A 9,454-nucleotide genomic window follows, 5' to 3' on the forward strand; every position below is an offset into this window, starting at 1 on the left:
GATGGTAAAGGGTTTGAGAATCCCTAGGGGGTACCTGTAGATTTACAGAACTTTGAAAGAGAGGAGCAGTCTGTGGCAATGTGTGCACCTTTGGATCCCGAGTCAAATACATTATAACACAAGAAACAGACATGTGTGAAAAATTGGGTATCTGAACTCTATAGATCTGATATTAAGAATTATTTTTAACTTGAAGGAATAGTAATGGAATGGGTTGTAACAGCTGTGGTTATGGTAAAAAAAAATCATTATCTTGCAAAGATACTGAAATATTGACAGTGTAAATTAAATGGGGAGAGTGGGAAGAGTACAGATGAAGGGAGGTTGGTGGTGCATTGATCGTTGCGGAAGCTGGTAAGAGGTATCTGGAGCTTGTTATATTATTCTGTATGCTTTTGTTTGATCCAGCAATTTTCCAGTATAAGAAGTGTGAAGACCCTGTGCTCCTGTATCCCCTTCTTCCCCTGCCCAGCCAAACCGTCCAGGGAACACCAAGTGTGGAGTGCTCCAGCAGGGGCTGGCAATCCAGGCAGCTGTGAGGTGGGAGGGGCCTGGAGGACCAGGGGCTTCCAGGGGTTTCCAGCTAGCCCCTGGCAAGGTCCCCTGGCTAGTTACAGGAATAGGGACAGTACAAAAGCCAGCCCCTGGGGACTTGGCGGCATTGGGTTTGGGTACTGCCCCCTTAAGACAGCAGAGGGTATGAGTGGGCGGCTCCAAAAATAGCAGGGAAGGCAGCAGGGGGAGAAAGGGGAGTCACAGGGCACGGTGGCAGCTGGCCAGGCCCTGGCTCCTCTGCCTGCTCCCCCAGAGTCCTCTACCTCCTCTGGCCCCCATCTCTGAGAAGGCACAAAGGTGACTCTGGGACAAACCACCTTGCCTGAGTGGATGCTGACTCTGAAATTTGGTGGCTCTCCAGGGACAGGTAGGATGGTCAGGTGAGGAGAGAAAGACAGGGACAAGAACTGAGTAACCTGCTCGCTAGTCACCCCAATCTGAAGGCTGACACCCTTGGGCTCTGGCTGACCCAGTGCAGGCCCCAGACGGCCTTGCCTGGGGCATCGGCTATAGGGCTAGGGGTCCCTGGGAACGGGACCCTTTGTCCCAGTCCAGGAGGCATGTCACAGGCACTCAGAATTTTGGAACTTTGACACTCACAGGCCCCCTCTCCCCTGCGCTCCTCAGGCCCCTGGGAGAATCCACTGTGCCCCTCAGCCTTCTCCTAGATGAAGAGCCTAGGCAGGTGCAGGAGGGAGGCAGAAACCAGGTTTCACCTTGACCCCTCCAGGGGGTCACTGGTTGAGTCAGGGTGGGGCTAAGCACTTAGAGCCTTGAGGCAGTCCTGCCCCCCACAGGCTCAGTTTTCTCATCTGTGAAAGGGGACAGTGATTATGCTTGCCTCCTGGGGCTGCTTGGGATGGAATGCCTTCCTGCATGCAAATCTGTGTGAAAAACCTCTGGCCTAGTAGCTGCCATGCCAGCTCCACAGCCCGGGGCCTACTCATGTCTTCACCCAGGCACCTAGCAGTTGCTCCCTAACATATGCTCAATTCCTAATTTGGTGAATTCCCCAGAATGACACCAAGAGGCAAATGCTGTGGTCACTGGCTTGTAGCCGTGGAAACAGGGCCTAGAGGGTGGGGTCAACTCTTTGAAGGCTGCCCCACTGTGCCAGGCAGGGCACCTTTGACGTCCTGGCGCTGCAGGCCTGCCAGCCTGGGCCATGGCCTCCACTGTCTATCTAATTGGTCCCGTCCAGGATTTTCTCTTGGGGTGCTTGGTCGGGGGCCAGGGCTTAGTGTGCTGTTAAGGAAGCCATTGCCCTAGCCACTTACCTTGAGGAGTTGCGGGTGCCCTGCCAGGCCCAGGGACACAGAGGCCAGATCCTGCTGCTTGCAGTGATGCTGGGAGGTGGGGCTGTCCTCAGGGGTGAGTGGATGCCCAGCTTGTCCTAGGGAAAGAAGGGAGACAGAAAGGTTTCAGAGAGAAAAGCAGGGCTGTGCTGGCACCTGAAAGGTGGGTGAGACTTGCAGGTGGATGAGGGTGGAAGAGGTAGAGGGGGGCTTATGCAAAGGCGTGTGAGAACCGATCAGGTTGGGGCCAGAGGGGGCTGGGCAGAAGCCTGGATATTGCGTTGGGGGGTGGGGGGAGGGCAGGGTGGATTTTGGACAGGATGGCCAGGTAAAAATGGACCTCCAGCAGGGCAGGGTCATGGTAGGTGGGTCGTGGTAGGTGGGTGGATCGTGGGGAGAGCCACGCCTAAGGGGAACAGTAACCACAGAACGATGACTCACAATGAAGAAAACAAGCAAAAAAGCAAAGAAGGACCTGAAACCAGCAGCGGGCATTCAGGGCAATGGAGCCTTTGGCTTGAAGGGGCACCGAGGTGGGAGGTTAGCGGTGAGAACGCTCCCCTCTTCAGCTGGGGCTGGGGGGCCTGTCCTGCCAGGAGGTAGCCCCCCTCCTGTGGTGGCTGCTCCAGTGGCAACAGGGAGGCCCCAGGGCGGGCACCTCCCTCTCTCCTCCCCCCTCCTGTCTCTGTCACTCACAGGCCAGGCCAGGCTGGGGCAGCCATGGCAGCAGCGCTAACCTGGATTCTTCTCTTTGTGGGCAAGTAGGGGCCTTCTTTAGGGGAGAGGCCAGGACAGGCTGAGATTTAGGGGTGATGAGTGGAAGTAGGGAAGGTTCTATTTCTCTGTGGGGGTTGAGGCAAGGGCCAAAAATATTTTGGGGTGCTAATGTCAAGGCTGGCAGAGGGTCCAGGGACTGGGGTTGAGGGCTGGGCTCCGGGCTCTGGGGCTGGGAATGCTGAGGGTCAGGGTGCCCTGGGCCCCGGGTGGGCCTGACCACTCAGACCTAGAGGGCCGTGGGCCCTTTAACGGGCTGACTGGGCTGGAGGTTTTCTAGGCCCAGGCTAAATTTGGCTCTAGAAGGGAGGGCCGGGCCTCTGGGGCCAGAATTCCTTTTGCTCGGCTTCTGCCGGGCTCCGTGTGGGCTGGATCCCCTTATATATTAGGGAAGGGGAGTAGAGGTCTCAGAATGGCTACCCTCCTTCTCCAATGGTGTTTGGGTTCTTTGCAGCCCCTCTCACCCTGGCTTCCTCGAAGGAACACCAAACTCTTAAGGTTTCTTTCCCAAGTATCCTTAGGATACACACACCCCTCTTGGCCCACATCCATCCACTGTGACCCCCACCGGGAGCTAAAACGAGGAGGGGGGCTCCCTGACTCCAAACACAGCAGTCTCTGGGTCTTTGGCTGTGGGGAGGGGCTTGGCCTTTTCCTGGGCACCCGCAAAGGCATCTCTTCTGCTCACACTTCTCAGTCCTTTAGGAGAACCAAGGACAGGGGCTGAGATGGAGGGCAGCTTATCTCTGCCCCAGGACTGGGCCTAGGCTGTGTGTTGAGGGCTCTGGGCTCCCCACAGGTCTCCTGGCAGGGCCGGGGGGCACGGAGGCCCAGCAGCCGCAGACCACCCTGCGCCCGCTGGTGGGCCGTGTGTTTGTGCACACCTTGGACCAGGAAAGCTTCCCTCGCCTTCTTGAGCACACAGGTGAGGGGCCCAAAGGCCCAACGGCTCTGGTGTGGACGGGGCGTGCCCGTCCCCCGGAGGCGGTCTCCAATCACCTGCCCTTGTTCCAGCAGCCGTCCCCCGCGCCGCCCCCATCACCTACCACGCCCACCTCCAGGGACACCCAGACCTGCCCCCCTGGCTCCGCTACACCCAGCGCAGCCCCCACCAGCCTGGCTTCCTCTATGGCACCGCCACTCCCGGTGACCGAGGGCGCCAGGTCATCGAGGTACCAGCGGGGTCCCCGGTGGGCTGTGTTGCCTCCTGGGACTGGCGTTTCTGCACATTCATTTATGTGACTTACTTCCTCTGGTTTGGGGGTGCTCTCCTGCCAGGCCCCAGCCTCTGTGTCTGGTTGGGCCACTCAGCCCCCCTCCCCGCCCTCCCAGGTCACAGCCTATAATCGGGACAGCTTCGACACCACGCAGCAGAGGCTGGTACTGTTGATTGAAGACCCAGAAGGTACCACCAGCCCCACCCTGAACCTGTCCCACTAGTCTTGGGGCAATCTCCTCTGGAAGGGGGTGTGTGGAAAGGAGGGACTTAGAGAGCAGTGGGGGCCAGGGCATCCTGGAAAGACTCTGCAGGAGTATCTCGGTGGCGCTGCACAATTTGTGGGATCTTGGTGAGCCGCCAAGGCTGAGGGTGCTGGGGAAGGACTTCGGGGGCCTATGGGGTATTAGCGAGGAAAGAAGGGCCTGAGGGGGCCTGGGGAGTACTTGGTTGGGGGGAGCCAGCAGAGGGCTTGAGAAGGACCCATGCAAGGCTGGGTGCAGCCTGAGGTGCCCCCTGTGTCCCTAGGCCCCCTGCTGCCCTACCAGGCTGAATTCCTGGTGCGCAGCCATGATGTGGAGGAGGTGCTGCCTTCTGTGACTGCCAGCCGCTTCCTCACCAACCTGGGGGGACTCTGGGAGCCAGGGGAGCTCCAGCTGCTCAACATCACCTCTGCCTTGGACCGTGGAGGCCGTGTTCCCCTTCCCATTGAGGGCCGCAAGGAAGGGTAGGTGTGCAACCCAGGAGGCTTCCTGAAGGAGGCGGCAGCTTGCCTTTGGTGGGCCGTGGGCAGAGAACACTGGCCTCCCTCGTTTCAAGGTGGCGCTGTGCCCATCTGCGTCCATTTTTTTTTTAAGGTTTATTTATTTGTGCATACAGAACTAGGGTACAGGCCAGAGGTGCAGGGATGGTAAGAGGAGTCACCAGAGAGAGTGGGGAGCAGAACAGGCCGACTGACCAAGTACATAGCTGAGGGAAGCAGCGGGCGGGTCAAGGGAGGTCTGCCGTGCCATGTGGTCGCCTCCGGGGCGGGGTCGAACTCATGCGGAAGCGGCTTGAGCTTCTCAGTGCTGCGCTTTAACCCGCTGTGCCCCCAGGGAGGGCCTGCGTCCATTCTTAACTGCCCCTCCTAGTTTCCCATCTCTGTCCACTTCCCTCTGGCCACCTCCTCATCTCCCTCTTGCCCCTGTGGGCCCAAACCCTAGTTACTTTGAACTCTGCACTTCTGGGTGCCCGTGAGGACATAAAACATCCGTCCAGCCTGGGCGTTCTAGGAGGAATCGGCCCCAAGACGACTGCTGTGCTCTGTGTACAATCCCAGATCAGGGGGACCCTGGGACCCCCAATGTCCAGTGCCTGTGACCCTCCCATTTGCTGACAGTGACTTCCGTCTGGCACAGGGTGCACATCAAGGTGGGCTCGACCTCACCCTTCTCCACCTGCTTGAAGATGGTGGCGTCCCCCGACAGCCAGGCACGCTGTGCCCAGGGCCAGGCTCCGCTGCTGTCCTGCTATGACACCTTGGCACCCCACTTCCGCATTGACTGGTGCAATGTGTCCCTGGTGAGGAGGGTCCCTGGTTCTCTTGGTGGGGCAGGGAATGTCCTCCTCAGTCTTCTCCCCTGCCCCCCCAACCCTGCCCCTTCCTTACATTCCCAGTCCTCTGTTTCACTTGCTCTGTCTATCTGCATTCTCTCTCACTCTCTGCCTCTGTCTCTCTCTGTGTGTCTGCCTGTCTCTCTCTGTCTCTATCTCTCTGTGTCTGTCTCTGTCTGTGTGTCTGTCTCTGTCTCTCACACACACACACACACACACACACACACACACAGAGCTTCCACCTTCTCCCACAAGAGGGCGACAGAGTCCATCACCCAGACAGGAAGGTGCCCACCCAAATCCCTAAGTGTCCCACTGAATGGCTGGGACAAGCCACCCACAGGACAGTGCCAAACCCCTTCTCCCCAAGGGCCCGCATGTGACGACTCTGCCTCCTTCCGGGGCGTCACTTAACAGGTCCATCTACTCCCACATTATGAACGAGACCTACAGCTCTCAGGGGTGTGGAGGGTTCCTAGGCCTGCAGCCGGGAGCTGCCTGTTCTCTGGGTTCTGCGTGTCCAGCCCGCTGCCCCTGGGTCAGCTCTGGGCTCTCCGCGCAGGTGGATAAGTCGGTGCCAGAGCCGGCAGAGGAGGCACGCACCCCGGGGGACGGCATCCTGGAGCGTGACCCATACTTCTGCCCGCCCACTGAGGCCACGGCCCGAGACTTCCTGCCCGACGCGCTGGTCACCCTCCTGGTGCCCCTGCTGGTGGCCCTGCTGCTCACGGCACTCCTGGCCTACGTCATGTGCTGCCGGCGGGAGGGCAGGTGAGCGTGGGCCTGAGGGGTGCAGGCGGAGGCCTCCTCAGGGCCCTGGGCTCTGTGCCACCCGGCCCCAGGGGTCTTGCTGTGGGGAGTCCTGTGCCTGCCTGGTCCCCGCCAGGAGGGCGTGGCGACTAACGGCCGATCCCTGCACTGTCTGTCCCACAGGCTGAAGAGAGACCTGGCCACCTCTGAGTGAGTAAGGGAGAGAGGGGCTGGGAGGGGGCCCCCACGGTCAAGCTGGACCCTCTAAATGCCACGGACAGAATAGTCAAACCAAATGACCTGGGTCTCTGAGCTCCAGCCCACTGGATGCTGGGCTCGCCCTGGTTGGCCATCTCGCTCGCAGAGGGGCACGGAGCTCTAATGTGGGGGGCAGAGAGGGAGGGGGCCAGGCTAGGCTTGGGCATCTGCTGCCACCCCGGGGGAGAGGGTTTGAGAGGTGACTAGCTCGCTCGCTCTCCCCCCATGGACCGAACCCTTGGGTTCCAGCAGGCAGGGTTCTGCCACGCTTCCCTTGATCCTTTCTGGCCTCGGTTTCTCCGTTAGCAAGAGGCTGTGGTGGGACAAGCTAATGCCTGTGATGCTTTCAGCTCCTTGAGCCCTTCCCGATCCAGCTCTTATTTTGCCCAAGTTTCTCCCACCCAACGCCTGATCCCTCCCCAGTGCTCCAGCCCTCTTCTCCCCACTTCCCTTGAACCCCAAAGATTCCAGGAAGCAGGTGTGAAATAAGGGAGGCTCCTTTTATTCTCCTGGCACGGGGCCCTTGGTGGGCCCAGTGCCCTGCCAGCTTGCCCGGCCTCCCTCTCTAGTTGCGGCGGCTCTTGGCCGCCCCGCGGACTCCCTTGAAGAGCTGCTTTTGCCCCTGTCGAGAGCCCAGAAGCAACTTGCGCTGCCCAGGACGGCGCTGCCCAGGACGGCGCTGCCCCCGACGGCGCTGACCCCGACGGCGCTGCCCATGCTGGAGCAGCCGGGACCGCTGGCGCAGCCGCTGTCTCTTGGCCTTGAGCTTTAACTTGGAGGCGTGGTTCTTGCCCATGCGGAAGGAGCCCAGGGCCCCCTTGCCGGTCACCTGCTTCAGCATGCCCTTGTCCACCAGCCTCTTGAGCACCAGCTTGAAGCGCCAGGCGTTGTGGGTCATGTTGTAGCCGGTGGTGGCCACAGCCTTCTTCAGGGTGGCCAGGGACACATGGTGGCGTGTCCCCGCATCCTCCACCGCCCTCAGGATCACCTTGGATATGCTGGGCTTCCGGTGGGCCTTGGGGTGCTCAGTCTCACTCTTGCTAGGGACCCCCGACATGGCTTGTGGGCCCGCGCCCACAGCACTGTTTGAGGCCGAGGGCCCAGGAGCGGACGGCAGCGGAGTGTCTTTCTGCATCTCTCCCTGGGGTGGCTGAAAGGAACTGGGTGTGAGGACCTCCAGGATGGCAGCTGGAAGTCGCCACAGGCTTGCTCCTCGACGGGTGGGGTGTATCCCGGATCCTGGCTCCCTCAGAGGCTTCCTTGTTAGGCTGCAGGGCTCCGGCCACCACTTCCCCTGGGTGGCCAGAAGGAGGACCAAGGATGATCGCCCACGGCTGGCCCAGCACACTTGTGCCTAGGGCACAGGGAGCGCTGAAGTTATCTCTGTGGTGACCTCAGGGGGACATTGTGAGGCCACCAGAACCCTGTGAGGGTCACAGTGGCCCCATTGTTCCCTCCTGGGAGGGTGTGGCATCTGAGTGGCAGGCACCCCGGGAAGAAGGGTGAGCTGCTTGGGGACCTGTGTGGGTATTCCACAAGTATCTGTGCCCTGGCACCAGCCAATTGCAGGGTGCTCTGAGACCCCAGCTTTATTTTTTTAAAGCTTTATTTATGCATATAGAACTGGGGTACAGGCCAGGGACTCAGGGGCAGTGAGAGAATTCACTAGAGACAGAGTGGGGAGCAGAACAGGCAGATCGACGTAGTATGCTGCTGAGGGGAGCAGCGGGCTGGTCAGGAGAGGTCTGTCGTGCCATGTGGGTCAGCTCCAGGGTGGGGATCGAACTCGCACTGAAGTGGCTGTGGCTGGCTTGCAGTGCTGCGCTTTAACCTGTCATGCCATCAGGGAGGGCCCTGAGACCCCAGCTTTAAACCTCCTGTTTGATGCCACCATCTCAACACATTGGACTGTGGATACATGTTTAGATCAAAATTATAGCAACCTTTGTGAATTTTTATGGGGATACATTTTCCAAATGAACAAAGGCATAGCTAATTTCTTCATCTACCTAAATTGGTCCAATGTCAATCAACTACACGAAGCAAATGACCAGGGTCTTTTCCCCTCCAGTTTTCATTTTTAGTTAGTAGATATTCTTCCACTGAGATCAGTGATTGTCTACGTCAGTTTTACAGGGAGGACTTTATTCCTTATTTACAGGGAGGGGCACGACCAATTTCACCTTCTACCATGTAGATGCTCACCTGTTGCCACCCAAGCCAGCTTTCCCGGGTCAGTTTTGAGGCTCCCTTTGGTGTCAGTAAAACTGGTTCCCTCCATGGGTTTTGAATCAATGGCCAATGTTAACATGTGAGGCATTCGCCCTTGTTGGTTTGGATTTTGTGTTGCTTTATATCCACCAAGTCCGATTTTTTTGACTTGTTCAATGTTTACCGTTTTTCAATTGTGCTTAGCTTGTGATTCTGCTGCCTGTTTTCCACCTGTGTCACATTTGACTGGCCAGAGAGGCCCGTGGCCTGAGGAGCCTCTGCTGTGGCCTGTGAGCCAAAGGCAGGGCAGGGGGTGGGGGTGGGGCTGGCGTTGGAGGTGGAGTGCGTGTGAGCGAGACCTGGGTCATGCGGGGAGCTGCGTGCCCGCGGGGTGCCTGTGTACCAGCAGGAATGCCTGCCCATTGCTCACTGGCTACTCAATCACTGATGTGTAAGGACCCTAGGAGAAGGCACCGTGGGTCTGGCTTCTGCTCAGGCTCTGGAAAAACACCCCCAGAACATTCTTCCACCTGTGTGTGTTGCCAGAGTAATGAGACCCAGATGTGGGGCTGGGGGCCGGTGGAGACCCGTTAGCTGTGGCCCTTCCCCCATGGGGGGCTGTACCTGCCTGCCAGTTTCAGCCCTCCTGTGCCGTTACCCCTCCGCCTCCCCTGGCCTGGGAATGGAAAATTGTGCTTGGACAACTCTGCCTGCCGAATTCCAGACTCAAGAGCTCATCTTGACCCTCCCCTAGCCTTGGAGATTGACTCCACCTCCTCTGGCTCCTGCTTGGCAGGGC

At 58.9% G+C, this 9,454-nt stretch overlaps 1 protein-coding gene across 1 annotated transcript in view; it reads left to right on the plus strand.

The window, feature by feature from the left end:
* Positions 1-2,292: 2,292 nt before the first annotated feature.
* SGCA (sarcoglycan, alpha (50kDa dystrophin-associated glycoprotein)) overlaps positions 2,293-9,454 on the plus strand; it is a 10,878-nt gene continuing 3,716 nt past the window's right edge. Inside the window, exons 1-8 of the mRNA XM_012726055.1 lie at positions 2,293-2,383; positions 3,424-3,549; positions 3,642-3,796; positions 3,957-4,029; positions 4,369-4,567; positions 5,241-5,403; positions 5,999-6,207; positions 6,370-6,396. Coding sequence (XP_012581509.1) covers positions 2,293-2,383; positions 3,424-3,549; positions 3,642-3,796; positions 3,957-4,029; positions 4,369-4,567; positions 5,241-5,403; positions 5,999-6,207; positions 6,370-6,396 — 1,043 coding nt within the window. The remainder of the gene's footprint in view (positions 2,384-3,423; positions 3,550-3,641; positions 3,797-3,956; positions 4,030-4,368; positions 4,568-5,240; positions 5,404-5,998; positions 6,208-6,369; positions 6,397-9,454) is intronic.

The sequence above is a fragment of the Condylura cristata genome, unplaced genomic scaffold (genome assembly GCF_000260355.1).
Source record: "Condylura cristata isolate star-nosed mole 26May11 unplaced genomic scaffold, ConCri1.0 scaffold00017, whole genome shotgun sequence".
NCBI classification, from domain to species: domain Eukaryota; kingdom Metazoa; phylum Chordata; class Mammalia; order Eulipotyphla; family Talpidae; genus Condylura; species Condylura cristata.